This window comes from Oscarella lobularis, chromosome 11 (genome assembly GCF_947507565.1).
Source record: "Oscarella lobularis chromosome 11, ooOscLobu1.1, whole genome shotgun sequence".
Lineage (NCBI taxonomy): Eukaryota > Metazoa > Porifera > Homoscleromorpha > Homosclerophorida > Oscarellidae > Oscarella > Oscarella lobularis.
In genome coordinates this window covers 1,147,697-1,173,824 of record NC_089185.1, presented here as the reverse complement: position 1 = coordinate 1,173,824, position 26,128 = coordinate 1,147,697, and the positions used below count along the sequence as shown (strand labels likewise).

General features: G+C 49.4%; 9 protein-coding genes and 1 long non-coding RNA gene across 13 annotated transcripts in view; 5 read left to right on the top strand and 5 right to left on the bottom strand.

The window, feature by feature from the left end:
* LOC136192736 (uncharacterized) overlaps positions 1-1,471 on the bottom strand; it is a 1,967-nt gene extending 496 nt beyond the window's left edge. Inside the window, exon 1 of the mRNA XM_065981432.1 lies at positions 14-1,471. Within this exon, the coding sequence (XP_065837504.1) occupies positions 14-1,456 (1,443 nt within the window). The 5' untranslated portion in view covers positions 1,457-1,471. The remainder of the gene's footprint in view (positions 1-13) is intronic.
* On the top strand, positions 607-5,390 carry LOC136192740 (GDP-perosamine synthase-like). The gene is made up of 3 exons (XM_065981436.1): positions 607-3,639; positions 3,695-3,708; positions 3,762-5,390. The coding sequence occupies exon 3, from the start codon at positions 3,969-3,971 to the stop codon at positions 5,313-5,315; it is 1,347 nt and encodes a 448-aa protein (XP_065837508.1). The 5' UTR covers positions 607-3,639; positions 3,695-3,708; positions 3,762-3,968; the 3' UTR covers positions 5,316-5,390.
* LOC136192735 (uncharacterized) lies at positions 1,473-5,181 on the bottom strand. 2 transcript variants are annotated; one of them, XM_065981429.1, is made up of 4 exons: positions 4,131-5,181; positions 2,454-4,064; positions 2,017-2,395; positions 1,473-1,970 (listed from the first exon to the last, which is right to left on the bottom strand). In XM_065981429.1, the coding sequence occupies exons 2-4, from the start codon at positions 3,530-3,532 to the stop codon at positions 1,545-1,547; spliced, it is 1,884 nt and encodes a 627-aa protein (XP_065837501.1). In that variant the 5' UTR covers positions 3,533-4,064; positions 4,131-5,181; the 3' UTR covers positions 1,473-1,544. The 2 variants fall into 2 exon arrangements, with proteins under 2 accessions (XP_065837501.1, XP_065837502.1); XM_065981430.1 differs by having other exon boundaries at positions 2,454-5,181.
* On the top strand, positions 5,239-7,597 carry LOC136192739 (CAAX prenyl protease 1 homolog). Its single transcript, XM_065981435.1, has 8 exons — positions 5,239-5,458; positions 5,516-5,662; positions 5,718-5,801; positions 5,849-5,965; positions 6,020-6,172; positions 6,234-6,647; positions 6,708-6,851; positions 6,903-7,597. Exons 1-8 carry the CDS (start codon positions 5,369-5,371, stop codon positions 7,131-7,133), a joined length of 1,380 nt encoding a protein of 459 aa, XP_065837507.1. The 5' UTR covers positions 5,239-5,368; the 3' UTR covers positions 7,134-7,597.
* LOC136192745 (zinc finger C4H2 domain-containing protein-like) lies at positions 6,922-7,858 on the bottom strand. Its single transcript, XM_065981445.1, has 3 exons — positions 7,769-7,858; positions 7,551-7,722; positions 6,922-7,491 (listed from the first exon to the last, which is right to left on the bottom strand). The coding sequence occupies exons 1-3, from the start codon at positions 7,840-7,842 to the stop codon at positions 7,156-7,158; spliced, it is 582 nt and encodes a 193-aa protein (XP_065837517.1). The 5' UTR covers positions 7,843-7,858; the 3' UTR covers positions 6,922-7,155.
* LOC136192732 (DNA mismatch repair protein Msh2-like) lies at positions 7,836-13,602 on the top strand. Its single transcript, XM_065981426.1, has 27 exons — positions 7,836-7,947; positions 7,995-8,086; positions 8,143-8,230; positions 8,286-8,425; positions 8,481-8,597; positions 8,650-8,736; positions 8,797-8,929; positions 8,986-9,057; positions 9,117-9,175; positions 10,374-10,494; positions 10,551-10,664; positions 10,723-10,784; positions 10,838-10,912; positions 10,966-11,082; positions 11,136-11,250; positions 11,301-11,446; positions 11,510-11,681; positions 11,729-11,792; positions 11,846-11,907; positions 11,954-12,049; positions 12,102-12,166; positions 12,226-12,393; positions 12,443-12,534; positions 12,584-12,738; positions 12,789-12,856; positions 12,902-13,009; positions 13,077-13,602. Exons 1-27 carry the CDS (start codon positions 7,908-7,910, stop codon positions 13,182-13,184), a joined length of 2,736 nt encoding a protein of 911 aa, XP_065837498.1. The 5' UTR covers positions 7,836-7,907; the 3' UTR covers positions 13,185-13,602.
* On the bottom strand, positions 12,418-13,187 carry LOC136192749 (uncharacterized). The gene is made up of 2 exons (XR_010671233.1): positions 12,630-13,187; positions 12,418-12,576 (listed from the first exon to the last, which is right to left on the bottom strand). It is a non-coding gene; the product is annotated as an uncharacterized lncRNA (long non-coding RNA).
* LOC136192738 (baculoviral IAP repeat-containing protein 7-B-like) lies at positions 13,296-15,764 on the top strand. Of its 2 annotated transcripts, none has more exons than XM_065981434.1 (2): positions 13,296-13,372; positions 13,946-15,764. In XM_065981434.1, the coding sequence occupies exon 2, from the start codon at positions 14,070-14,072 to the stop codon at positions 15,636-15,638; it is 1,569 nt and encodes a 522-aa protein (XP_065837506.1). In that variant the 5' UTR covers positions 13,296-13,372; positions 13,946-14,069; the 3' UTR covers positions 15,639-15,764. The 2 variants fall into 2 exon arrangements, with proteins under 2 accessions (XP_065837506.1, XP_065837505.1); XM_065981433.1 differs by having other exon boundaries at positions 13,362-13,888.
* On the bottom strand, positions 15,659-17,067 carry LOC136192742 (dehydrodolichyl diphosphate synthase complex subunit DHDDS-like). Its single transcript, XM_065981442.1, has 6 exons — positions 16,777-17,067; positions 16,578-16,720; positions 16,403-16,519; positions 16,245-16,346; positions 15,965-16,187; positions 15,659-15,904 (listed from the first exon to the last, which is right to left on the bottom strand). Exons 1-6 carry the CDS (start codon positions 17,059-17,061, stop codon positions 15,686-15,688), a joined length of 1,089 nt encoding a protein of 362 aa, XP_065837514.1. The 5' UTR covers positions 17,062-17,067; the 3' UTR covers positions 15,659-15,685.
* Positions 15,863-26,128, top strand: LOC136192731 (bromodomain and WD repeat-containing protein 3-like). 2 transcript variants are annotated; one of them, XM_065981424.1, is made up of 38 exons: positions 15,863-16,132; positions 16,194-16,460; positions 16,524-17,235; positions 17,326-17,384; positions 17,455-17,484; positions 17,689-17,748; positions 17,952-18,102; positions 18,153-18,239; positions 18,300-18,385; positions 18,440-18,514; positions 18,568-18,708; positions 18,759-18,868; positions 18,925-18,996; positions 19,046-19,217; positions 19,272-19,312; positions 19,366-19,464; positions 19,521-19,674; positions 19,789-19,855; positions 19,911-19,978; positions 20,035-20,181; positions 20,240-20,317; positions 20,369-21,394; positions 21,453-21,652; positions 21,708-21,770; positions 21,818-22,049; positions 22,105-22,197; positions 22,250-22,357; positions 22,409-22,481; positions 22,531-22,668; positions 22,722-22,833; positions 22,914-22,990; positions 23,529-23,820; positions 23,868-23,993; positions 24,052-24,319; positions 24,372-24,428; positions 24,476-24,571; positions 24,629-24,781; positions 24,828-26,128. In XM_065981424.1, the coding sequence occupies exons 3-38, from the start codon at positions 17,151-17,153 to the stop codon at positions 25,797-25,799; spliced, it is 5,868 nt and encodes a 1,955-aa protein (XP_065837496.1). In that variant the 5' UTR covers positions 15,863-16,132; positions 16,194-16,460; positions 16,524-17,150; the 3' UTR covers positions 25,800-26,128. The 2 variants fall into 2 exon arrangements, with proteins under 2 accessions (XP_065837496.1, XP_065837497.1); XM_065981425.1 differs by lacking the exon at positions 17,689-17,748.

Sequence of the window (26,128 nt, the reverse complement as noted above, 5' to 3'; positions counted from 1 at the left end):
CCCGTCGACCTACCTGCATGTCGTCTTTCTCCTGTCCATAGAATCTCAAGTTCTCGTACTCTTCCCAACATTGTTGTGGCTTCTCTTCATCGAGCTCGTGATCGTCGAAAACGTGACCTCGACAGCAAAGGACGGCGTTTGGTCCGTACTCGTTGTACTTCGTGAGAAATCTTTCGACGAAATTTTCTCTCGGAATGACGTCGTCGTCGCAAATGATCATCACGTCGCTGCGCATCAACGACGCAGCGGCCAGGCGTATGATGCAGTAATAGTTCTCCGTACTGTGAATCAACTTGAGATGAAGCGTCTCGCTGAATGATTGACATATGCCATCGAGATTCGCCGACTCGTCGTAATTGTTGTTCCACACCATCACCTCGAAACGTCCCGGATTTCCCTGCTGATTGGCGAAGCGACGCAAAATCTTCTCGATGTTATAAACACGTTTATACGAGCAAATGACGACGGTAGCGCAAAATCGCTGCTGTAGCGGCCCGTTCGCCAGCGACGGCGGCGTCGGCAAGCCGACGTAGATCGCCGATCGATGCACGTCGCGAACGAACTCGATTCCGTCGAGATTTCGCTTCAGCGACGACGATTTCATATAATCGACGGCAGCTCGAAGCGCCTCGTCATCTACGACGAGACGCGCCGCCGCGTCGAGATCGGTTCCCTCGTAGAAGAGCGGATAGTCGACGCCGAGATATTCTTCTAATCCGGGAAGCCGATTGACGACAAGGGGGCAGTTACGCGCGAGACATTCGATCGCGGTCGTGTTCGCCGGCGCGTCGAGAAGATTCAGAAAGACGACGCTTTGCGAGAGAAGTCGATCGTACTCGTCGTCGTCGACGCGCTCTCTCAACTCGACGTCGTCGCCGAATCGCACTCCCAAACGATCGAAATCGACGTCGGGCGCCTTGAGAAGAACTTTTCGATAGTTCGACGGTAATTGGAGATCGTCGAAGGCGCGAAAATTGCGCAGATACTCGCCGACGAAGAGAACGGTGCGCGACGCGACGCCGACGAACGCGTCCCAATCGAACGCGCGTCCTCCGGGCGTCGCCGGATACCAAACCTTGGTCACGGGCACGCTCGGGCGCAAATGCGTCGCGAGATAGTCGCGCACGATCGACGATAGAACGAAGAGACCGCGACACCGGGGCAACATGCGTTCGACGAAGTGCTCGCTCTTCGTCAACCGATCCAAATCGGGAAACCACGGATAGAGACGGGAATCGGTGCGCGGCACCTGATGAACGAAGCCGATCCACGGTTCGTCGACGGGTTTGTCGTCGCAGACGTAGTCTTCGACCGAGCTGATGCAGAGCGTCGCCGCCTCGTCGTCGTTCGCGTGGAGGTGCTCCCTGAGGAGGCCCATCGCGTAGTTCCAACCGCCTCGATGGTGATTCCACAGGGTCGGATCCACGACTTTGAGCTTGCGACTCAAGTCGTTCATTTTCCCAAAAGGGAGTGGGGGGCTCAGTGATATCAATACAATAGAAAATAAGAAATAAGAAAAAAAGGTCGTCTCAAAAATTCAATGATTAAAATGAATATTGATCTGGCAGTGGTTGATATTGGTGAACCTCCGCCTCGATGGCGCGATTTTTTGGAGTGGGCTCGTACTCGAAGACGTCGACTTGCCGCCCCTCTCTGTTTCTCTTGTCGGCGTGTTTTTTCTTTTCGCCGGGCCATCCTTCTTTCATGTGATAGACGTAGAATTTGATTCGCTGCTCAACGACGTCAGGATTGAGTGCCATCGCGCAATCCGGAGCGACGGCGCTCGCCGTCATCGTAAACATCGTGCTGCCCTGTATTTTCCATATTGGGTATCCCAGGTGATGGGATACGACGAAGGAGAGCCAGTAGTCGTCGATCAGCGCAAACTCGGCATCGGGCATGGGATACTCGAGCACTCGAAGTAGCACGCGACGCGGTATGAGACAAGCGCAGCCGTGGAGAAAGTGTACCTGAAAGGAACAATACGGGATACAAATCCCGGAAAACTCTTCCTACCTGCACGTCGTCCCGCGTCTCGTCGCAAAAGATTTTCGACTCGCATTGGCGAGTCCAAAAGCGCGCGGGATCGACGTCGTCGAGTGCGTGATTGCGAAAGATGTGACCGCGACAGCACAAGGCGGCCGACTCGCCGTATCTCTCGTACTTGGCGTAGAATTTGGACAGGTAGGTCGGTTCTGGCAAGACGTCGTCGTCGCACGTCACGAGCGTCGTGCCGTTCATGAGATGTGCGATCGCCTGACGAACGATGCAGTAGTAGTTCTCGCTGCTATGGATGAGTTTGACGCTGCGACGTTTCTCGCTGCGATACGATTGGCAGAGCGCCGACAGTCGGGATTGCGTGGAAGAGTTGTTATTCCAGACGATGATTTCAAAACTAAAAGTCGACTCGAATCGCATTTTTTTTATTCATTTGTCTATGCACAATGCGATACCTTCCGGCGAAGTCTTGACACCAGAGACGACGGAGAATTTCGTCCATGGAATCGACTCGTTTGTACGAGCAAAGAATCACCGTGATGTCGCATCGAGAAGACGTTTCGGAGGAAGGGAGAGAGCGATAGATGGCACTGTTGCTAATCGCTCTCAGAAACGAATCCGGTTCAACGAATCGTCTCTTTGGCATCGTGGCTAAATAGCGATGGGTACGCTCGATTTTATCGAGCGTCAACAACCGAGCGGCCTCGTTCAGGCTCTCGTAGAAAAGCGGATACTCGACGCCGAGATATTCTTCCAAAGCCGGCAGACGATTGACGAGCAAAGGAGTGCATCGGGCGATGCATTCGACGACGGTCGTACACGCGGCCGCGTCGCTCAGACTGAGAAAGACGAGCGATTGCGACAGGAGATCGTCGTAGTTGTCGGACGGCTGGCGTTCGACGCACTTCACCGTTTCATTGACGGCGATATGAAGCTGAAGGCGGTCCCATCTTTCGTCATCAAACGGTTTCAATAGATACTTTTGAAATCCCATCGGAACGGGCAGATCGTATATGTCCTGAAACTTCCTCAAGTAACGACCAATCATGACGACGCGTCGCGGCTCGTTCTCGCAAAATTTTTCGAATGAAAAGCGATACCTACTTGGAACTGGAACGGCGGGATATGGACAGAAGCAGACGTTGACAGCGAGAAAATCCTCGCGAGGTATCGTCAAGTACGCTTTATTTACGCTGGACAAAACAAACAGTCCTTGACATTGAATCAGGGCTCGTTGGAACAAGGGACTGGCGACAAGACGTCGTAAGTCGGGGAAGTCCTCGTACGACGTGTTCACCGCCTGGTGGACAAAGCCCACCCACGGTCTGCAGAAAGGCGACGACTCCAGCGTCGAACCTGAAGTGGATATGCGAACGATTTCGTCTTCTACGGATGCGATGCATTCCGTGAGACCGTCGTCTGAATGAAAATGTTTCTCCAACATCTCGCGAACGACGTATCCCCATCCGTCGCGATGGTGATGGTTCCAGTCGCGTCGTCGCACGCGAAGCTTAGGACGGACGAAGCTTTCCATATAGAGAGTGGCGGTCAGGATATGGGTATTATGTCCGTTTGCGAAGCGCCGCACACCGACACCAGGGCCTGTTTGGGCACGTGCAAGGGCGGAGCGTGGGCACGAGGGTGAGTCCCGAACGAGCGATGATTGCTCCGTGACTCATCTGCATGATTCGTTTAGTCGTTCCAGCGAAGGTACGTCACCCGATCGTCTTTGTGCTTGGCAATAATCGAAGTTTACCTCGTAGTTTTTTTTATTAAATTACGTTAGCCTAATTGGCTGCTTCAGCAGAGGAGAAAATTCGCGCCGCACCGAGAAGACGAGAGCTGCTTGCAAGTGTGCAAGGGACCGCTCCCTATACCCACTTCCTCTACTGTAAAGGCGTGGAGAACGCTGCCTCAGCAGAGGAAGAAACTGCAGTAAGGGAAGATCCCTCTAGAAGGCGTGGCGATACATGCCCGTATTGTCTGCTGTGCATCACTGCCGCCGCCGCGCCGCCTGTAGTCGCATTGCGTGCTCAATCGTTGCAATGTCGAGTCCTCGATTCTCGCTAAAAGACATTCTTGTCAGTACGGTTAACGCCTTACCGCAGAAAGTAAAAGATAGTTTGCCGTACCTCGAGCCGGAAAAACCAACCTCCGCATGGCGCTATCCAGTCTCAACGCCCTACATACACCCCCATGCAAAGGCAAGCGTCGTCGAAGCCATCGAAAACGGCCTCATCTCATCGGCAACGAAACCAGTTCGAAATTTCGAAGAGAAGCTCAAATCCCTATTCGAACTTCCAACGGCCAAAGCCTGCTCAAGCGGCTACACGGGCCTGCTTCTATGCCTTAAAGCGGCCAACATCGGTCCCAACGACGAAGTCATCGTTCCGGCACTGACAATGATTGCCGTAGCGAACGCCGTCATCGACGTCGGCGCAAAACTCGTCATCGCCGACGTCGCAGCCGAAGGCGACTACAATCCGAGCGTCGAACAGTATCGCGAACGTCTCTCGAGTCGAACGAGAGCGATCGTCGTCTGTCACACGTACGGCATCCCCGCCGATCTCGATCCCATTCGTCGACTGTGCGACGATAATCGACTCGTTCTGATCGAGGACATCGCCGAGGCGATTGGGACGACGTACAAGGGTCGACTCGTCGGACGAACGGGCGATTTTGCCGCGGCGAGTCTCTACGCGAACAAGCTGATCACGTCGGGCGACGGCGGCTTTGTCCTGTCGAAGCACGAACGTTGGGACGACGACGGCGTTCTGCTGCACGATCGACTACAGAGCTACGTCAATCACGGCTTCGTGCCCGAATATCATTTCATGCATCTGTACCGGTCCGGCAACTATAAAATGTCTGGACTCGAAGCGGCGTTCGTCGCGCCGGCGGTCGATGACGTGTGGAAAGTGGCCGAAAGGAGGGAGGAGATTGCTTCCTGGTATAGGGAATTTCTCGCCGATTTGCCCGACGTCGTGCTCATGCCCACGTCGAAATTCGGTCCCGATACGCCGTGGGTGTTCGGAGTCGAAGTCGAGTCCAAAGAGAAACGACGCAGCTTGCGACGAGTCTTGGCCGAGAATGGAATCGAAACTCGCGACTATTTTCTTCCGCTGCACTTGCAACCGCCTCTGCTGTTGCATCAGCGGCAGCGAGACTCTCATTACGAGCTGCCTGACCTGCCCAACGCAGAACGGCTAGGACGGGTCGGATTTTATCTGCCCACACATCATTACCTTCAGAAGAGCGACGTCGAATTCATATGCAATGTCATACGACGAGATCGATTGAAAATTTCCGGGAAATGACGTCGTCTGAGATTACTGATTAGTGTATTGATGTGTGTAGGTATACGGGATCTATGTTTTTTGCGATGAACCCCATTCTCTCTGGAACGTTCGCGTTCTCGTGGCTCGTTTACGTATGGGATTGCTATTTGGCGCGACGTCAGGTTGTTTGCGAGCCCCGCGACGTCTCTCGACCGTCGTTACGTTCGTTTTTGTCGTAGAGGAACTTGATTCGGTCGTCGGCGCATCCTCCAAAGGAGGTTCGCTCGCTTATCGACGAAGCGACGTTTGCAAAATCGCGACTCTATCAACTGGATAAGAGCAATTTTGCATTCTATCACGGAGTATACTCGCAAATGATCGCAACGGTAGGCACGTGTTTAGGCGTACCCGTATGCGAGCGGAAAACGGAGATTTTTCTAGGCATTCATATTCGGCGGATTGCCTGTGTCTTGGTACCTTGCTATGATTGTGACAGAATCGATTGGATATACCTTTGACGACGAGGTATACTCAATTCCTATATTCAATAATATTAATCGTTTGTATTGTAGTTTATTATAACTGGCATCTGGGTTGTTATCTTCAGTCTGTTTAATTTTATTACTGAATTGCCATGGGGCATTTATTCCACATTTGTTATCGAGGAACATCATGGATTCAACAAACAGGTTATAGTCTTGCTTATTCTTTTGATTGATGGCGCGTTTAATTAAACCTACCAGACGCCCGCCTTCTTTGCCAAAGACAAAATAAAGAATCTCGTCGTCTGGATACCAATTGTGGTTCTCATTACTGTCTTACTTGTCTACATTATCCAATGGGGCGGTGACTACTTCTTCATATATGTCTGGGCATTTGTTTTTGCTGTGACTCTGGTATGGGATTTCTTCTTCCTTTTCTCGTTTGTCTCATCTATTGTCTGCCTAATGGGTTTAGATTTTAGCAACTGTATATCCCAACTACATAGCTCCACTATTTGATAAGTTTACTCTATTGCCTGAGGGGGAGTTGAGAACGGCGATTGAAGATTTGGCAAGCGGGTTGAAATTTCCGCTGACAAAGCTTTACGTGGTTGAAGGATCGAAGAGGTCGGCTCACAGCAATGCCTATCTTTACGGCTTCTTTAATAACAAGCGCATTGTGTTGTTTGACACTTTGCTTGAGGACGGGCTAATGCCCAAAGACGAGGAAGAGGAGAAAAAGGAAGAAATCAAAGAGAAGGAAGAGAAGGAAAGCAAGGAAGTTCACAAGAAAGTTGGATGCAATATTGAGGAGATTCTAGCTGTGCTGAGTCACGAACTTGGCCACTGGAAATTCAGCCACGTGCTTAAGAATTTGGTTCTTATGCAGGTACGGATAGGTTTCTCTATGACGTTATGCTGTGGTGTTTTTCTCTTTTGCTATATCTAGGCCCACACCCTCCTGTCTTTTTTCGCTTTTGGTATGCTGATCAACAAAACGGAGGTGTACGTTGCGTTTGGATTCGAAGGCCTCAAGCCCACCATTATTGGGCTTATTATCGTCTTTCAGTTCCTATTCCAGCCTTACAATGAGGTCACTTAAAATAAATAGATGAAGTCTTTACTAAAACGAGTCTCTCCGCAGATCCTATCGTTTGTCATAACCCAGCTCACTCGTCGCTTTGAATTCCAAGCGGACAGCTTTGCGAAGGAGCTCAAACAAGCGAACGCACTCAAATCGGCTCTGATGAAACTCTACAAGGACAACCTCGGCTTTCCCATAGCCGATCCCCTCTACGCAGCATTCAACCACTCCCACCCATCTCTAGTAGAAAGGCTCCGAGCCTTAGAAGACACACGAACGAAGAAAGATTAAAGTCTAAGAGGAGGAAAAGGTACTAAGATATCCGACTTGTCTTGGCCGAACTGCCTTCTTCTTCTTCAGACACCTTTTTCCGTTTCTGTGATCCAATAGAAACATTTCCAGTCTTGGAATTTTCTTCATCATTAGTACACGTCGTAGAGGCCCTTCGCTGTTTGCACTCCTCCCGGTGCTTTGACCACGTTTTAGCTTGTTCTTCGTGTTGCAGGGACGGAATCGGACCGAGTCCAACGACGCGTCGCGACGCGTTCAATTCCGTCTTCGCCTCGCCGAACTTTCCCACCAAGTAACCCAAAGCCCACGTCTTCTTCTCCTTGCTGTATGTCTCCAGCGAGTCGATCGTTTCTTCTACCTGCAATGCCGTTACTGTAATTGAATGGAGACCGATCTGGTTTGTTGTTTATATCTAACCGATCCAATGTCTGCGTCGATTTCGCGAATCATTTTCTCGTAGCGCTCTCTTTCCGATTTCAGGTCTTTCATCGCTTTCTGACATTCTGACAGATAGCGATCGGCCTCGTTCGCCTCGTCGACTTCGTTCATGAACTGCGAGGCGACTCGCGAGAACGCGTAGCTCTTCGATCTGAAGAAAGTCTTCCAAAACGAGCCTCTCCACCCCGAAAACGCACTTTACGGCTTTAATGAGATGAAGCTGCTTCAGGCAATGCTCGGGATTTGACGCAGACGACGTAGACGACGACATTTCGCGGAGGATCCGGGCGGGGTTCGACTCGCCCGGATAAGCGCGCCCTTGGCGTTTTCGCACCAATGGCGTCGAAGTCGAAGGAAAGCGAGCAGATCGTCCTAGGTTAGACTACGTCTCTATTCGCGATCGTAAAACGACCTCTTCTGCAGACGTCGAAAGTCCGGATAAGGAGAAATTCGCATCGTTCTATCGATCGTTACCAAGCAAGCCCGAAACGACGTTTCGCGTCTTCGATCGAACGGTAGGCGCGCCCCGAAGACAGCCGTAGTAGTCTAATGCCCATAAAAAAAAACGAAGGACTACTACACCGTGCACGATCAAGACGCTCTATTCGTCGCAAGAGAAATTTTCAAAACGATGAGCGTCGTCAAACATTTTGGAAAAGGTAACCACGCCCACGGGAACAAAATATTCGGAAGGTCACGTGCTGCGACGTTTAGGAAAGAATAGTTTGGCTTCTGTAGCGCTGAGCAAGACGAATTTTGAGTCGACTGTTCGAGATCTCTTGCTCGTGCGTCGATATCGAATCGAAATGTATCGCGGAAAGCCGAAGGCTAATCAGTGGACGCTTGCTTTTACGGTTCCCTTTATATATTTGGGGTGATATACGTGTATGTATTTGAGTTGGGCATTAGGCGTCTCCCGGAAATTTGCAGCAGTTCGAAGACGTTTTGTTTGGCAATGTGGACATGTCATCGTCGTCCGGCCTCTTGGCTTTGAACGTTAAAAATGCGGTAGGAGGAGCTGCAAAGGTAGTCTGTCTCTGCGTTGTGGTCAGCTCAAACTTTACATTCTTTTTTTCAGTCTGTCGGCATGGCCTATGTCGATGCTTCCTTGAGGAGAATCTTTTTGGCTCAGTTTTTGGACAGTGAACAGTTTACAAATCTTGAGGTTCCTTGCCTGTCATACAGCGGATGGACGCTCACCTGTGCTCATCACGTCTGTTTGTAGTCCGCTATTATTCAGCTCGGTCCCAAAGAGTGTCTTCTTCAAGCGAAAGGCGGCGAATCGACTTGTGGCGACTCTGACAGGATTCGACAGGTGGTGGAGAGAAGTGGGCTCTTGGTAACGGAACGAAAACGAGGTGACAGTGTTAACGATGCACGTGGCACAAATAATCAATATGTTTCTTTGGTGTAGGGGACTTTTCGTCCAAAGATTTGGACCAGGATCTGACAAGATTGCTAAAGTCCGATTCAGCGGACGTCAGAAGTGAGCAAGAGATTGTTGTTTTTTTCTTAAAATGACTCTCATATAATATTTTATTGAAGACCAAACTGAACTTGCTCTTTCTATGAACGCTTTGGGAGCAGCAATCAGATATTTGGAAGTAAAGTTTCAATGTCATATATATATAGAAGTCCCTCCCCCCCGCCTCCCCCGCCTCCCGACCGTTCCTCCGCAGAAACGTACTATTCCCCGCTCTCGCTCACTCAGAAAACCGACATACGGCGCAAAAAAATCACTCAGTCTCTAATAATCTAGCTCTGATCGCCAATATGAGTCGTCTAAGTGTAGCTCAACTGCCCGTTAGATATATATATATAGAGAGAGAGAGAGAGCGGATATCGCACTTTGATTTTGCTGACCAAGCATATCGCCGTCACTTCGTATGCGTTTGCTTTTCGCGTTCAAATAGCGACCGAATGTCTCTAGAATAGACCCACAATGCACTTGGCGGTCAATTCCGCGCTTCTACTTCTCGTATAAAGGGATTTCGCAGCGACCGCGCGTACTGCGTCACGATTGACGTCAATGTAGCGTGACAGGGCGTGCCTTTCGTTCGTAACCAACGTTTGTTGTCGTTCTTTCGCGTTCGCTGATCGATTTGGAACAAAATTGTGTTCGGTTTCAGAGTCAGAAATGCATTTGCGGCCGATGGCCGAGTTCTCGATTCAAACGACGCACTTTTCTCGGTGACTAGCTGCAGTCGTGTGATCCCAGTCGCGTGGCTGTATATATATATATACCCAGCATTTCCATATACTTATCAGAAGCAGGAGAAAGAGCTTGTTGGCTAGGATAGAAGGGAGTTGGAAACTCTCCCCAAGGTGTTGACCATCATGGCCCGGTGGCTGGTCAAATTTCCTCACTTGACTTCCTAGTCTCAAGTCCCCTACTCCTGTGAGGCACTCTGATACCGGATAAACCTCCATAGCACCGTCTTCCGTGGGGTTTGTGTCAGGTGTCGCTATCTTTTATTTATTTTAAAAGTTTTCTATGTAACGGGAGACGCATTTTTTGAACGTTTAACGGTCAAACAACGTGTCTGAGCCAAAGGGGGCCTCACCTCATATTTTGCTTGCGCTGTTACCTCTTACCACTGTTGTTGTATCTAACAGTGTGGCTTATTTGTAGACGAAGATTGGACTTAGTTCTATAGAACAGTTGGCCAGTCCCTTGTAAATTTATTACAGGAGAGAAGGGTTGTAGATCGCTACTAAAGTAACTGGTTAAAATTACAGGACATAGGAGCCTAAAACTTGTTTACTGTACGTATGTATTTACATATTTTTCTTTGGTTACAGCTGTTGTCAGACGAAACAAATTTCGGGCAATTCACTTTGGAAAAATTCGACTTGAGTCAGTACATGAAACTAGACTCAGCTGCAGTCCGAGCATTGAATTTGCTACCCACCCCCAATGACGGTCAGTATATGTACAAACATCTTTTTTTAAAAATCTTGATCACAGTTCATCGTTAGGTGGAAATAAGAGTTCGTCGCTATTTGGATTGCTAAACCGATGCAAAACTGCCGCTGGACAGCGTTTGCTTTATCAGTGGGTGAAGCAACCTCTCATGGACAAGCGCCGAATAGGTGCCATAGCTACAGGGAAATCATCCAAGCTTCTGAAAGAGAATTGGCTGTTTATTAGATGAGAGACTGAATCTGGTAGAAATATTCTATGAAGATACAAGCCTTAGATTAGCGTTGCAGGTGGGAGGGAGACCCAACTCTGTATAGATCGTTCGACTTGATAATGTTTCTAGGATGGGCACTTGAAGCGGTTTCCAGACTTCTATCGTTTGGCTAAGAAGCTTCAAAGACAAAAAGCTAATCTTCAGGTGTGAGAGCATTGATTCGGTTGCTTGATTAATTACTCATAGAATTCGTTCAGGATTGCGTTCGTGTCTACCAGGGACTGAATCGATTGCCTGCTCTTGTGTCTGTATTGGAAGACTACGGTGATCAGCATAAGGATCTATTGCAGGAAGTCTTCGTATCACCTCTAAGCGTTAGTGAATCAGTCGTTTACGTTCTCTTGGATGAATTTCGCTTGTTGCTAAGGCCATGAAGAGCGATTTTCAAAAGTTTCTCGACTTGGTTGAAACAACCGTAGACTTAGATCAAGTGGAAAATCACGAGTTTCTGATCAAACCTGAGTTCGACGATTCCCTGCAGGGTAGTAGTACGCATGCAGTAGGTAAAAAAGTTTCGTAAAGAGACATTTAGACATTCGTCAAAAAATGGATGAGATCAACGACGAGATGCCAGATATTTTGAACACGGCCGCTCGAGAGCTCGGTCTCGAAGCGAACAAGTCTATTAAGCTCGAATGCAACTCGCAGTTGGGATACTTTTTGCGAGTTACGAAGAAGGTAAGTGGAGGATAATGAATTTATCCATCATTTCCTAACCACGGCGTTGCGGTTTGCCGGCAGGACGAGAAGGCGTTGAGAGGCAACAAGAAATACCACAGCATCGACACGAGTGCCAGAGGAGTGAGATTTACATTTTCGTCACTGAGGCAACTGAATGACGAGTTCATCAAACTGCGTGAAAACTATGACGAATTGCAAAGTCATCTTGCCGCGGAAGTCATCAAAGTAGCAGGTATTTGGATCATGTGAACGTCGAATTGCTTTTACGTTTATGAGTAGGTGGCTACTGTGAACCGTTGCAGTCACTCGGCGACTTGATCGCTCACTTGGACGTTTTGGTTAGGTGAGTGGACGTGATAGCACGTGGGACGGACATTTCTATAGGGAGTCGTATAGCTTTGCTCACGTGTCCGCCAACGCTCCAATTCCGTACGCAAAGCCGTCTGTCCTTCCTAAAGGTAATGACTTTTCAGGCACTGACTATTTTCGCCACGTCTTTCAAAGGAGAGGGTCTCATTTCTCTTATTGACGCTCGTCACCCATGTCTTGAGCTTCAAGACGGCGTTGTTTTCATATCAAACGACACGGAGTTCAACAAAGGTACTGTACTCTTCTTTGTCTGACAATTCGTCTTACTTTGTCCTTCCATTAGATGAGGCCATGTTTCACATTATAACTGGACCTAACATGGGTGGAAAGTCAACATATATTCGACAGGTCACTGGAACTACCACCAGCGTTTCAAGTGGAGATTGTTTATCTTTCTTTTTCTCTAGACTGGCCTCGTTGTTTTAATGGCACAGCTGGGATGTTTTGTGCCGTGCAAAGAGGCTACAATTACCGTTGTGGACAGCATTCTGGCTCGCGTTGGAGCTGGAGATATTCAAGTGAAGGGCGTGTCTACTTTTATGGCTGAAATGTTGGAGACAGCTGCTATTTTGAAGGTCAGTAGAAATGATCAATGTACACTTATACGTATTAGATATTTTTCAGTGTGCTACGAATGACTCTCTAATTATAATTGACGAGTTGGGACGAGGTACGTCCACGTATGACGGTTTTGGCTTAGCTTGGGCAATTTCTCAGTGAGTGGGGGAAGACAATCTGTTTGGGATCATTGCAAAATTCTACTAGGTACATATGTGAGCATATCAAAGCGTTTTGCATGTTTGCTACTCACTTTCACGAACTGACTACCCTCGCTGATGTTATGCCATTGGTCAAGAATAGTCATGTTACAGCCATTACTGCTACTGATTCGCTGACGCTTTTGTATAAGGTCAAGTCAGGTATGATTTGCACGGAGTTTAGTGGGTGCATTCTTAGTTTCATTATTTAGGTGTTTGTGACCAGAGTTTTGGAATTCACGTTGCTGAGCTTGCTCACTTTCCTCTTCACGTCGTCGAGGTTTCAAGAGTCAATCTCATATTTCTATTCTAATTGGAAGTCTAGTTTTCGAAGAAGAAGGCTGTCGAGTTGGAAGCCATGCAGGGTTTTTTTCGCCATGAGTCAAACTTGGAGCCATCGTCAAAGAGAAAAAAAGCAGATGATTGCTATGAGGTAATGTAGAGTGAGATGCGATCAGAATAATCAGATGAACGACTCATGGCGAATTCGCATGCTACAGGAAATCGCTGGATTGGTGCGTCACTATCTGGAGGCTTGTCCAAGTGGAATGGGACTTCAAGATATGCTTCTTGCCGATGAAAGCGTCCGACGAATCCTGAAGTGCTGACTGCTGCACCACGGTTCCAGGAACAGTGCCAGGTATAGTGCAAGTACGTCATACTCTTTCGTCACTTTCTATAAATAACGTGCAACGTGACCGTTGAGTAGGCACTCTGAGTAGTATTACGTGCACAGAGTTCGCAGTACTGTAGGAGTTCGCAGTGGAAGTGTCATGGTGAACGACCCATGTCTCAGGTATGTGACTTACCATTCTTTCCCTTTGTCCTTTTACAAAACCGGCAGCGAGGAGGTCAACTCATCTCTTCGTTTCCATATACACACGTGAAGAGGTCATCTCTTCGTTTCCGCGCGTGGAAGTCAATTCTTCCTTGGAGAACAAAGACATTCTTTTGTTTGTATAATGACCCTTGTTGACTCGGTCTTTCTGAGATCGGACGACTTTAGTAGCTCTACAAAGGCAGATACGTTCCTATCGCTTTTGTTTTAGCATCGATACCGATGCTCTAAGGCCCAAGCCGTACGCTGTAGAAACCACGCGGATTGCAGAAACTCGATCTTCCCCAGTCTTTAGGAAACACTTACCGGTATGCAGACAAAGTTTATTGGCCAATAGTTGGTTGCTTTTAGAGTCTTATAATACGTTCTGCGGGTGTTTTAATTAAAGGCTATTGGAAAGTTACATACTTATTCATTCATATTCAATAACCACGTGGCCGGATTATAAATTTATTCCTGTGGTCAGGCAAGCTGGTCAGGCAGCTGACTCTAAATATCCGCAGTTTTAGTTAACAGTTGTTTGCTTTTTAGAACCGCGTAATACGTTCTGGCGACGTTAGAAACAAAAGAGCAGGTATTGAAGCAGCCGTCAGCTGACAGGAAGAATTTTGTCAATTTCGTCAATTTTCGTTCCCGGACTTCCTTTCCCGGATTGATGGCGATGGCCGACTATTCTCACGAAAAGGAAAGACTACGGTCTTTTCGACATTGGCCGAGCAAATCTCCACTAAAGCCGGACGATCTGGCGAAGGAGGGCTTCTACTACACTGGGATCCGCGACCAAGTGCGTTGTTTTGCTTGCAAGCGACTCTTCGAAATGTGGCGTCCAGGAGAAGATACGCAGAGAAAGCACGCAGAAGCGTCACCCGAGTGCCCTGTCGTTCGATCTCGATCCAACATGGCGGCGGCTGAAGGGAACGATGTTGATGTCGCCGACATGAGCAGCGAAGCTGGTCGACTGGCGACATTTCGGAAGAAATCATTCAAATGGCCGCACGACTGCCCGATAAAACCCGTCGAACTAGCCAAAGCCGGATTCTACTACACGGGCCGAGGGGATATGGTCGAATGCCATGTCTGCCACGTTCAGTTGAAGCTGTGGAAACCCGGAGATACGGCCGAAGGGGAGCACAGATTCTATTCTCCGCTCTGTCCCATCGTCGCTGCCAAGGCCGATACGAAGCAGCCAAAACACCCCTCATCGACACCTCCTCTGGGAACGACCCTACAACGCCGACCTGCGTCACCTCCCCCCGAACCAAAGCCGTATTTAGAGAAAGAGCAGTTGCGTCTTCTCACGTTCGAAAAATGGCCTCGCAGCATTCCCGTTTCGCCTCACGACTTGGCCGAAGCCGGCTTTTATTACACGGGACGAAGGGATGCCGTTCGCTGCTTCAGCTGCCACGTCTACGTCGAGCAGTGGATGCCCGGCGACGTGCCCGTCGAAGAGCACGTAAAGCATTCGCCCAATTGCCAGTTTGCTCAATCGGTCTTGCATCAGAAGGAAAGGGCAGCGGCACCGCTTGTCGTTCGAAGTGCGAGCGCCGAAAAGTCAATGAATTACGCGGAGAGATTGGCGACCTTTCAGAACTGGCCTCCGCGGAGTCCCATTTCGGCTGAATCGCTCGCCGAGGCGGGGTTCTGCTACACGGGCGAAGGCGATCGGGTTCGATGCGCGACGTGCGGCGGCGGACTTCGAGGCTGGGAGCGGGGAGACGAGGCGTGGGGCGAGCATCTGCGACACTTTCCAGCGTGCAAGTTCGTCATGGAACACTTTGGTCTCTATACGGCGGCGCAGGACGAACCGTGGCACGAGCCCAAGCAGCAAAGACCCCCAGAGCAGGAGTCGCCTGAACCTTTGGATTACATTGCAAAGGCAATTGAAATGGGCTTCAATTGCAATCTAGCCGAGAGGGTTAATCGAAAAGGACACAAGAACTTCAATGAGTTCCTTGAAGTGTTGATCCAGGTGGCAACGTCTGAAGCACCACCTAATAATTCACCTATTCCTTCTGCACCCCCTCCCGAGAGTATGAATATAGACGACGAGATGGCGCAGGTGAGGGAGAGTCGCCTGTGCAAGATATGCATGGAAAGGCAGGCCCACGTTCTCTTTCTTCCCTGTGCGCACATTCTTTGCTGCCAGGTTTGCGCGGAGACAGTGCGCGAATGCCCCATCTGCCGATCTCGGATAGAATCGAGAATAAGATCCTATTTTGCCTAATCGTGACAGACCTTCATAGATAAGTGTCTAAGAAGAGTATTTATTTTTTAAGGACACAATTTATCCATATAGGTTTCGCGTTTTTGTTGAATGATCGATAAAAAATACTCAATTCGCTGTTCACGATTTCTTTTGTACTCGGCTATGAGTGAATCTACACTGTGCAGTACTGTCGACTTGCCATCTTCGGCGGCAGCCCGCACACACTGCATGTCCGACTCGTGCAAGAGTTTCTCTCTTTCTGCAAAATGAGACGAGCGCATCTCCTAGATGAGAAAAAACCCATGGAATACAGCGATGTCCGATTGTGTGAGAGAGAGACAGACCTCTATACTGCGATAATCTCTTTGGTATTGCAAGATGGCCTGAAACAGATGCCAAATTGAAAACTCGGGCCACAAGACGTCAAGAAACGAGAGACAGGAATAGGACGACTGCCAGAGAAGGAAGTCGCTTAGCCGAACTTCTCCCGACGTCCGTATGAGGAGATCTGGGTCAGATGAGTCCGTCGTGTAGAAGCATTTTTCGAGCAGCTGTTCGGACACGTCTCTTTAGAACAAACGAATTCAATGCATAATACGTCAATGGGCGGATGATCCGGCTCACGTTGGATACAGGAGGCCTTCTTCTACTCCCCAAGCGACCTGCTTCGCCGCCTGGGTCATTTCATAGCGGGATGTATAGGCAATGCAAATATTCAGAAAACCTCTACGAGAAAACGATTCACCGCAAACGTCCAAGGTACGATCGTCGTATCTATTGACCTCTTGTTGTTTCTAGACAAGACGACTGCCTTGGCAATGGTCTTTTGCACGTCGACAGGTAAGAGTTCCATATCACCAAGAATTCGAATGCAAACTTTGTGCTTTTGTATCAATTCTCTAGACACAAAGAAAAAGTCTCCTAGCACGTGAGACCTTCGAATGAAGATTTTCTCACTCTTCCTCAATCAGTCGAGAGAAGCTCTTCTTCGCCAATTCCATGAGACCGTCGACCTCGTCCTTTGACCTCTTAAAGTTCTCTATGCTCAATGCGTAGACTGTGACCTCGTTGATTCCGAGGTCGAGGCACCATTCCAAAGTCTAAAGGCCATGCATTCAATAAGGGAGGAGGGGTCAAAGGTTGGTTTCCCCCCAACCTCAGCCAATTTTTCGAATCCCATCGCGTGGCCGTCGCTGACGTGAGACAAGTTCATTTTTCTCGCGTATCGTCGATTTCCGTCCATGATGAGTGCGACGTGTTTCGGTATGGGACCTTGTTTGAGGATGCTCGAGCTGAATCGGCGCATGAAGCCGGCTGGACGTCGTTCCTCGGGACCGGCCTTTCGGTCTAAGATGTCGCGCACCGTCGGGCCCGACTTCCAGAGCCAATCGACGAGGAACGACATGTTTGGAGAGTTTTGAGGGGGAGGGATTACTCTCATCAGCCACAGCACGCTATCGAGCACGTGCTCCAATCAACGTCGATACACCTCGCCCGTGACGTCACGTTAGGGGAACCTCAAGGTGATACATGGAGAGAGAAAACACCGAGTCCACGGCCGCCGCGCCGCGCTCTCGGACGGCGTCCGACAATCGCAAGGCCTCGATGGAGAAAGGCGAGCACTCCTGCAAGCCGTAGCCGCCGTAAATGCGGCTGCATCGCGTCGCGCGACCGCACTAAAATTCCCTAACCCTCCCCGCTGCAGATCTCTACTTCCTGATAGCCAAATACTTATCGACTGGCCCGTGCACCGAGGCGGCCAAGGCAAGCGCCGCGTCTCACGCGGTTTCGCTTCGTTTCGCCGCCTCGTTGACGCGCATTTTCTCTTCGCTAGGCACTCAATCGCGAGCTGACGACCCACGGAGTAAGTCTACGCCTCCGATTCCTTTGAATTTCCCACTTTTCTGCCTCCGCGACGCGTTAAAATCAACTTTCGGCGGCCGAACGCCGACGCGTTCGGACGCCATTCGACGCGCTTCGACGACGTTTTTCGCGTCGAAAAGCCGTTTTTGTTCGCTATCGTCGCGTTTTGATCGACTTTTTCGTTCTCGTTTCGCGCCCCTCGCAGCTGCTTCCCGAAAAAGTCGAATGGACGGGACGACGTCGCGAGCAGACGTTCGACGAATTGGTGAGTCGAAAACGCGAGAAAAAAATTCGTTCGATTTTGTCTCGCACCCCCGCATCTCACGCGATGTTTGGTGACGTCATTCAGTCCCGGAAGTTTACATTTCCGTGAGAGGGTGTGTTCCTTTCTCTCTCGTACAGTAGAACGTCACGCCGATCCGGGAAAGCCCGTGCACTAATTGTTAATCGGCATTTATTTATTGATAGAGCTCTGACTTCCGGCATATTGGTGCTGATCATTTATTTCGGATTGTTGAGAGAGAAGCATTGCTGGTGGACAAAGTGGTCACTTCTAGTGTAGATGGCCTCTCAAGTTTTCTTGGGGCCGGAAGGCAATCGTTGCTCAGAAAGAAGCAAGGTTAGTCTGAATCAATGGGTGCAGTACTACTAGTTATCAATGATGTAAAGATATGAACCCAAAGGCTGTGGGCTCCTCGTTGGAATGTGCTGTTTCAAAGAGAATACCGTTTTTTGGTCGCCAAGTTTTGAATCGAGGTAAAAGTATTTTTAGATGGTCTGTCCTTTGACTTTTTTTCATTGCACCTCGCGGTTTAGGTCACGTCCTTGCTGGTCAAAAGTGGAGTGGAAGCGCGAATCGAAGAAACATAATGACGGAGGATTTTTATAAAGAAATAGTACTGGTGAGCGATGGATTAAACTTCAACGTTGATTTTTCTGCCTCACTTGCCACTTAGCATCGAAAAATTCTCGGCCATTTGGCTCCTGTATATTGCTTGCTGATGGATCGGACAGGCAGGCGCATTTTTACTGTGAAAAACGTCCTAGATCATTTGCTATATCATAATTAATATATATATTCTAGGGTGCTGATGATAACCTGGTGAAGATTTGGTCGTCAACGGACGGCCGTCTATTGATGACGCTACGGGGTCACCAGTCAGTGATCGCTGATATATCTGTCAATCACGAGAACACCCTACTGGCTAGTGGAGGACTTGACAAAGTAAAAAGAAAAAAATAATGTGACTGTCTCGATTCATTGCTTTGAAACAGACAGTCCGGGTGTGGGATCTAAAGAATGGGAGCCCAGTAGCCGTACTCCACGGCCACACAGGTGGAATTACATCAGTTGAATTTTGCCCAACGCCTATCGACGAAGCAAAGTAATACTCACATATGAGACTTGGTATTGATTTTGTTGTATGAGACCGTCTGTTAGATGCCTGATATCGACGGGAAAAGACGGCGCTCTTTGCATCTGGCATTGGGATTCGTTGACCAACGAATTTGGGTACGGGAAGAATTGGGCACGTTAAATGGTATTGAATGCGTTCTTCCAGTGAAGAGCCGCAGAAGTTTGTTGAGAAAAGAAAGCCGAGCGATCAGCTCCTTTGCTCGGCGTTCAGTCCGGGCGGTTCTTTTCTGGTGACAGGCGGAACCGATCACGTTGTGCGAATCTATCGCGTCAATCCTCCTCCGTCGCAGCAAATTGCTGAACTGGAGGGTCACACGGTTTGTTAGATTGAAAGAAAGTTGGAATCTTGCCATCTATTGCCTTTTTTTCAGGAAAACGTGCTTAGTGCAGTTTTCAGCCATCACGGCGACCGGTTAATTTTTCTCTCGTTTTTAGCCTAGTAGTAGCACAACGACTCTAATGTAGATTTTTGACCGGTTCCCACGATGGAACGGCTCGCGTGTGGCAGTTTCGCGCTGGTAGATGGGAAAGCGATGTACTCAGTTTATATCAGCGCAAGGACAAGTCAGGCTCATTGCAACCGTCGACGGTTATTTTTATTTTAGATTGATGTCGCATAGGGACGATGACGATTTGGGCAACATCAAGGCCGTGAAACTCAAAGTGACTGTCATCTCCTGGACAGTCAATGATCGGTTCGTCGTGACGGCGGGAAACGACGCGTTTGTCAGAGTTTGGGACGCCGGCAATTACGATCTTCTTCACCTATTAAAAGTGAGAGTGCGCGGAAAACCTGTTTGATCCGTAGGTCATTCGAATACATCACATTACTATTGCCATTGGACTCTAATTTTGTCTATCTATATCTATATCTTATGCTTTTATTAGGGACATACTAAAGACGTCTACGTCTTGGAGTGTCATCCCTTTGACGAGAGAATACTCCTGAGTGCCGGTTAGTTCTACGTCACTGACCTTTCTTCTGATTTTGATTGCGCTTTTGAAAATAGGAATTGATGGTCACATTATCGTGTGGAATATTTTGACTGGCGAGAAACTGAAACTGTTTGACAACGCTGTGAGATGCGAGAACGTTTGCGTTCTTTTTGATTGGGGAAACCTTGGTTCTTTTAGTGCGATTCGGAATCGGGCGCAAATCTGCCCGATTTGGCTCCCCTTCATGAAGGAAAAAGCTCGGCAGACGGACTCTCGTTTGTTTTCACTGACTGCCAAGGTTACTTGAGCATATTCGGCTTCGGCTCTAGTGCTGATTATCTCAAGGTGAATCCAAAAAATACGGTACTAGATTCAATAGAAACGGTCTCGGTTTTTCATGAAGGTTCCGGATCATCAATTCTTTCACACGGATTATCGTCCTCTCATAAGAGACGCCAACGGCTACGTTCTCGATGAACAGGTACCAAAGCTAAGAAATGCACTTATGTATGTATGTTAGTGGATATTTCAGACTCAAGTGGCTCCTCACTTGATGCCGCCTCCCTATCTCGTAAACGCGGACGGAAATCCGTATCCCCCCGTTTACCAACGCCTTATCTGCGGATGGAAAGAGACGGCGGAAAAGAAGAAGACTTCTGATAGCGAAACGAAGGCGACCAGTGCCGAGGAGGAGGAGGGTCGAACGCGACTCGATGCAGCTATAGCTCGATTGGAGAGGGAGCGACAAGCGACGTTGGAGCCGAGACCTTCTCTTGATCCTCCGAATCTTCGTCCTCCTTTTGTGCCCGTTCCGCCTGCTGCTGCCGTTGGACATTTGTCGGTTACTCAGTCCTATTTTCAACAGCCGAACGTCGCTCTTCCCGTCGCCAGCAGCATGAGTCTTTGGACAACTTCAATGCCAGGCAGCGGAATGGTTCCTCCGGCTCCTCTCACCTGGCCATCGTCATTCGCGAGGCCGCCTATATTCACCAATCCCTGGCTCAACAGCAGTGGCGGTAGCTACCCCAATGCGGCGGCAACGTTTGCAAACGGCGTGATGGGGTTCCACCACGCTCCGCCGCTTTTGCCCGTCAGCACGGCGTTCAATCCGACTTCTATCGCTGCAGCAGCAGCAGCATCGGCATCTTTTCCTATTCCAAGTAGCCGTGCGTTTGGCTTGCCACCTCAGCCATTCGCTCAGTCCGCCGCAGCGCCGGCTCCCCGTTCCAACGACGACGTCGTCGACGTGGAGAGCGTGGACGTTTCGGCTGAAAACCGAATGCGTGTCGCCGCCGCTCCCGCTGCCGCTGCTGACGATAGTGGCGACAACGACGAGGATAGCGGCGACCGGGCGGCGCTTTCCGGCAGCGTGGCGAGTTTCATTGGACTCGATCCCAAGGAGGCGCAGATGCGCTGGAGAAGTCGCACGATTGTGCCGCCGTTGCCGGCACCCGCGGCGAATTTGAGCGAAGAAAGGCGACGATATCTCGCCGACGAAGAGCTTCGCAGATTCGCCGACGAACAGAGAAAGACGCCTCCTCCTCTTCAGCTAGATCAAGTACGGAACTGCGTCGTCGATTTCTTTCGTATGCGTTCGTCAATTGCGTTTCTTTTAGCCTTCGACGGCTGCGGAACGAAACGTCGAGTCGCCGCGCACCGTTCGACGACGACGACGCAATGCATTGCAGCAGCAACTCGCCGAAGCGGCAGCAACTGCACTGCAACATCGACGACGAACGCTGAGCTTGGAAGACGACGACTTGAACGCGATGGCGAGGATGAGCAGCAGTTCAGAAGACGAATGGCAGATGAGCAGGTAATCGGTCGAAAGGCACGTGTGCGTATTTGAATACTGAATAACGTTTATCCAGTGACTCCAGCGAATATTCTGATTGGACTGCAGATGTTGGATTTAATATTCGCCGACGAAACAGGTAAGTTTCTGAATTCTTGCTTTATTCGATCTTTTATTGCCATATAGGAGAGTCATTCCGCCGTCTCGAGTTCGTCGCAGCAACGGCGCCAACCAGAGCGGCCAAGAAGACAGTGACCAAGAAGACGGCGAAGCGGTTGAGCTTCCTGAAGGCAACGACTACGACTACGACGAGAGAGGAAACGGTAATCATAGTGATACCGGAGCGGGGCCGTCGCGCGGCGGCGAGCGAAGGGCAGCGCCACCGCCTCCGAAGCCAAAAGTTTCCAAACCGAAGAAAGTAACGGAAGACGTCTGCGCCGCGCTGTATAAATCTCATTTGGTTTTTTTTTCAGCCTAAGATTAACTATGAGGCGTTTTGGCCGTCGCCTTGGTTGCGTCAAAAGCGACCGGCTTTGTCGCCTTTCTTTCCTCAGCTTGGTGACAAGGTACGTTCAATAAATACATCTACTGAAAACGTACTCTAAAAGTTATTCCTAGGTTGTCTACTGTTGGCAAGGTCACGAGGACTATGTCAATGCCGTTCGACTCAGTAAAGCGTACGAAATTCGAATGAAGCACTTCCCTTGGCATTCCCACTCCTTCAAGGTAGGATAGGCTAATCACTGATCTAAAGAGGGCTAAAAAAGGGTGTTTCAGCCTCAGGAAGTCTGTCAAGTACTGAGCATGCACTTCGTTGCTGGCCCTCCTACTCTCTGCTCTATAAAATTGGGTTGGCGTGTATTCTTTCTCATCTTTCTGCGTTTACCGTACGGTTTTAGGACTACTGTCTCCTGGCCCTCTGGGATTCGTTGTCGGACGTTCGTTCAGCTTGCGCTATCACGACATGCCCGACGTGCCGGACTTTCTCATTCCTTACAATCACTTCAGGAAAGCGGTCAAGAGAAAATGGTCTCTAGGTGAGCACGTTCTTAAACGGAGTGTGACAGGTTCAAGCTAATTTGTCTCGAAGGCGACCGCTTCAAGTCCATGATTGACGAGTCGTGGTGGAACGGCACTGTGGTCGCTCACGAACCGTGGAATCCAAGCGTGTCCAACAGTCTCTGGCAATGCTATAGCGTTAGGCAAGTCAAGTCCTCTTTGCACACATATCTTATAAATTGCTAGTAAAAGGTGAGAGTTATGTTTTGTCTATTTTTTTTAGATGGGACACGGGAGAGGATCAAGAGAGATTGAGTCCATGGGACATGGAACCTCTGTCCGAAGACGACGATGCTGCAGGTAGTGTAGATCCTACTTTGATTATTTTGCTCTTCGGGTGAGCAGGCATAGGAGTTAGTGAGGGGGCCCCCTTTCTCCAACGTCTACGTCCTTTTCCTGCTTTGCCCGGAGATGTATCTCCAGCGTACACCTGCCTAAGTTTGCCTCATATAGCACCGTTCACAAGTTGTAGACACGGAGAAAACGTTAGAAAAAAAATTCCCGCTCTCCCTCGCGGCTTACTCCAGCTAAATAATTTGACGAGAAACCGGCACACGGCGTGCCAGTACTGAGTCGAATAATTTAGCTCTGTAGCGTTTGTTTGATCCTTTGTTTGATGTCTAAGCATAGCGTACGTTTGTATATGGCACCTTGACCAAGCGTACCATCGTCGCCGCGTATACGTTCGCTTTTCGCGTCCTTCCTCTTTACCTTTTACTACGGTAAAAACAGATGACGTTGCATAGAAGCCTAAAAGATATGAACGGTTCTGTATGAATTTTTGCTTTTTCCTTTTTTGAAGGCTCCTTATATCCTAACCCGGCGGTTTTTCTCTTAGGTTCCGCATCTTTGACAAGACGGCAAAGCACGTCGGAAAACTCGGATTCGGAGCGTGATCCAATTGACGACGAGGACGACGACGGCGATGAGAGCGACGCCTGGGGAACGGAGAGCATTGAGGAGGCTACCGAGCGAATTCTTGGCGGACTGGAGACCGTAGAATCACTGCCGATTGCTCAACCGTTTCTCGATCCCGTCAACTTGGACGACTATCCGGACTATCACGTTGTCGTTCCGTATCCAATCGATATTCAGACAATCAAGGAGAGACTGAAGAACGCTTTTTATAGGCGAGTGGCAACAATTCTCGTGATTCTACCACTAAATCGATTTGCAGGCGCTTGAAGTCTTTACTGTGGGATGTAAAGCATTTGCACAAGAACGCAAATGCCTACAACGAGGAGGAGAGTCAGATTGTTCACTCGAGCGAAGCTCTGACTCGTCTCCTGTGCAAGTACGTAAGGTAGGTTGAACTATTGAGAAGGAGAGAATTTGAGTGTGGAAGTAATGTCTCGTTTTAGTGATTCCAGCTGTCGCGACATTCTCGCTTTGTACAACAGCCGGATCGACGAAAACGACGACGAAAACGACGACGTCAAAGATCCGGACGTCGACGTTTCTGGCGACGAAAGCGGTGACAGTACAGATACAATCGTTGATGGCGAGGACGTCGACGACGGCGCGTTTCCTACGCCGGCGGTGCCGCCGCCGCCGCCAAAAAGCGACGAAAGGAAGTGCAAGCGACCCCGAATTATGTCGGAAGAAAGCGTCGATTCTCTTCTACTAAACGTAGGGAAATTCGCGGCTGCAAACAATTGTCTGTATCAGATTTTGTTGGTAGAATGATAGGGGTGAAAAAGGCGGTGATAACGACACTCGTGACGATAGCACGGCTAAAGTAGGCGAATTGACAGTCAATTGCTTATTGGTGCATCTCTTTCTTAGATTTGGATTCCGCTGGCGCAAGCATTTCTCGACGAAATGCTACAGTTGGACATGTCGGAACCCTTTCGGCAGCCCGTTGATTTGATTGAATATCCGGTAGGAGATAGGGAATCTGCCTTCTGACGAGGATGTACGAGTGTTCCGTGCTTGTAGGACTATCCGCAATACGTAACGCGTCCCGTCGATTTTTCGACAATCAAAGAGAGACTTTTGAATGGAATATATGGATCGCCGGATCAATTCTGTTCCGACGTACGTCTCGTTTTCACCAACTCCAGACTGTACAACACCGATGCGAATTCGCAGGTAAATTCTTTTTTTTATTGTTCACCGTTTTTTTCAATTCTGTTAGATCGCTTTGATGACGGCGAAATTGTCGATGTATTTCGAAAGCAGGACAATCGGCTTTCTTCAGAAATGCAAAGACTTGATCGGAGACGTCAAATGGCCTATGAGGGAGGTCGGCAATAGCCAAACGTGGAAACAGCTTGAAGAGGAATTACTACAGGAAGAGCAGAAAGAACGAAACGGCAGCGGCGCCGGCAACCCGACGGCTACCGCTACGTCTCATTCGAGATCGTTTGAACGATCCCGTCCTCGCATTGATTCAAGCTCAGGAGCTTTGACATCGGACATTAGCAGTGCGGGCAGCGCGGCGGAAGAGACGAGTTCGTCGAGTATGAGCAGCGAGGAGGAGGAGGACGACGACGACGACGCGGCTAGCAGCGATTGCAGCTTCGAGAACGACGAATACGACGAATACGAGGACGATGAAAGCGATAGCGACGATGAGTATGGACGACGTCGACGTTCGCGTGCCAGACCGAGGTGCATTCGTCGTAAAAAGGTAGTCGTTCCGGCGAAACGTCGGAGACCGTCTTCGAAGAAAAAGAGCAAGAGCAGCGCGGTAAAACGCGGCAAGGCGAAAAAATCGCAGAACGGCCGAAAGCGATCGCGACATACGCCGGCGACTGCAAAGTCAAGGCGGTCGTCCGCTAGCTCGACTTGGGGAGAGTTGGAGCGGTACGGTCGTAGTCGGCCAGCTCGGCAGGCGGCGGAAAAAGCGCGGTCGAACGTCGCGCTTATGGAGGAAATGTTGGACGAGGTCGACGCCGAGCCCACGTCGTTGCGTCCATCGCAACGACGGAATAAGGCGACGGTGACGACGACGCGAAGAAGTCGTCCTTTGGCTGGGTACAGAGATGATTTCAGCAGCGACGAAGGCTATTTGCCCGACGAATCGTTTGAAGACGGATTGGCTGTTACGAGACGAGGCAGGTTGGTAAAGCCAAGTAGTCGAGTTTTGAGATATAGCGGGGATTAAAATCGGATACGAGTTTAATACGTTGTACCAGTTCTAGTGATATCGAATAAGCTAACTAATGGAGCCGACCACCACAGTTGTACGGGTGGAGCCCGTATAACGACGGAGGGAGGCTCTTTCAAACGTGATCTTAGGGCCGGAAGTGTCTGTATGTATGTCTGTCTGTCTGTTCGTCACGCTCGGCATTGTGACGTCACATAAGAAAAACCCTCACTTTGTAAAGCGCATGCGTGACATAGGGCCGAAAACGGTGACCCGAAAAAGGCGATTTACGGCGCGAATAAAGCGTTTTTTCTTTCAGAAACGAAAAAAATGCTTAGAAACCCTTA

Excerpts from the sequence above, each read along its gene's own strand:
- LOC136192735 (XM_065981430.1), bottom strand. The coding sequence starts at position 3,532 with ATGGAAAGCTTCGTCCGTCCTAAGCTTCGCGTGCGACGACGCGACTGG. Across the intron at positions 2,396-2,453 it reads TGTCAAGACTTCGCCGGAAG|TTTTGAAATCATCGTCTGGA; the intron begins GTATCGCATTGT and ends GTCGACTTTTAG. Across the intron at positions 1,971-2,016 it reads AGACGCGGGACGACGTGCAG|GTACACTTTCTCCACGGCTG; the intron begins GTAGGAAGAGTT and ends TGTTCCTTTCAG.
- LOC136192740 (XM_065981436.1), top strand. The coding sequence starts at position 3,969 with ATGCCCGTATTGTCTGCTGTGCATCACTGCCGCCGCCGCGCCGCCTGT.
- LOC136192739 (XM_065981435.1), top strand. The coding sequence starts at position 5,369 with ATGTTTTTTGCGATGAACCCCATTCTCTCTGGAACGTTCGCGTTCTCG. Across the intron at positions 5,459-5,515 it reads GCTATTTGGCGCGACGTCAG|AGGAACTTGATTCGGTCGTC; the intron begins GTTGTTTGCGAG and ends TTTTTGTCGTAG. Across the intron at positions 6,173-6,233 it reads TTGTTTTTGCTGTGACTCTG|ATTTTAGCAACTGTATATCC; the intron begins GTATGGGATTTC and ends TAATGGGTTTAG.
- LOC136192745 (XM_065981445.1), bottom strand. The coding sequence starts at position 7,842 with ATGTCGTCGTCTACGTCGTCTGCGTCAAATCCCGAGCATTGCCTGAAG. Across the intron at positions 7,723-7,768 it reads CATCTCATTAAAGCCGTAAA|ATCGAAGAGCTACGCGTTCT; the intron begins GTGCGTTTTCGG and ends GACTTTCTTCAG. Across the intron at positions 7,492-7,550 it reads TCGACGCAGACATTGGATCG|GTAGAAGAAACGATCGACTC; the intron begins GTTAGATATAAA and ends ACGGCATTGCAG.
- LOC136192732 (XM_065981426.1), top strand. The coding sequence starts at position 7,908 with ATGGCGTCGAAGTCGAAGGAAAGCGAGCAGATCGTCCTAG. Across the intron at positions 8,598-8,649 it reads CGGTAGGAGGAGCTGCAAAG|TCTGTCGGCATGGCCTATGT; the intron begins GTAGTCTGTCTC and ends TCTTTTTTTCAG. Across the intron at positions 10,665-10,722 it reads CATGGACAAGCGCCGAATAG|ATGAGAGACTGAATCTGGTA; the intron begins GTGCCATAGCTA and ends GCTGTTTATTAG.
- LOC136192738 (XM_065981434.1), top strand. The coding sequence starts at position 14,070 with ATGGCGATGGCCGACTATTCTCACGAAAAGGAAAGACTACGGTCTTTT.
- LOC136192742 (XM_065981442.1), bottom strand. The coding sequence starts at position 17,061 with ATGAGAGTAATCCCTCCCCCTCAAAACTCTCCAAACATGTCGTTCCTC. Across the intron at positions 16,721-16,776 it reads GATTCGAAAAATTGGCTGAG|ACTTTGGAATGGTGCCTCGA; the intron begins GTTGGGGGGAAA and ends CATGGCCTTTAG. Across the intron at positions 16,188-16,244 it reads GAAGGCCTCCTGTATCCAAC|AGACGTGTCCGAACAGCTGC; the intron begins GTGAGCCGGATC and ends TTTGTTCTAAAG.
- LOC136192731 (XM_065981424.1), top strand. The coding sequence starts at position 17,151 with ATGGAGAGAGAAAACACCGAGTCCACGGCCGCCGCGCCGCGCTCTCGG. Across the intron at positions 22,669-22,721 it reads CAAGAGAAAATGGTCTCTAG|GCGACCGCTTCAAGTCCATG; the intron begins GTGAGCACGTTC and ends TTTGTCTCGAAG. Across the intron at positions 24,429-24,475 it reads GTGACGATAGCACGGCTAAA|ATTTGGATTCCGCTGGCGCA; the intron begins GTAGGCGAATTG and ends TCTCTTTCTTAG.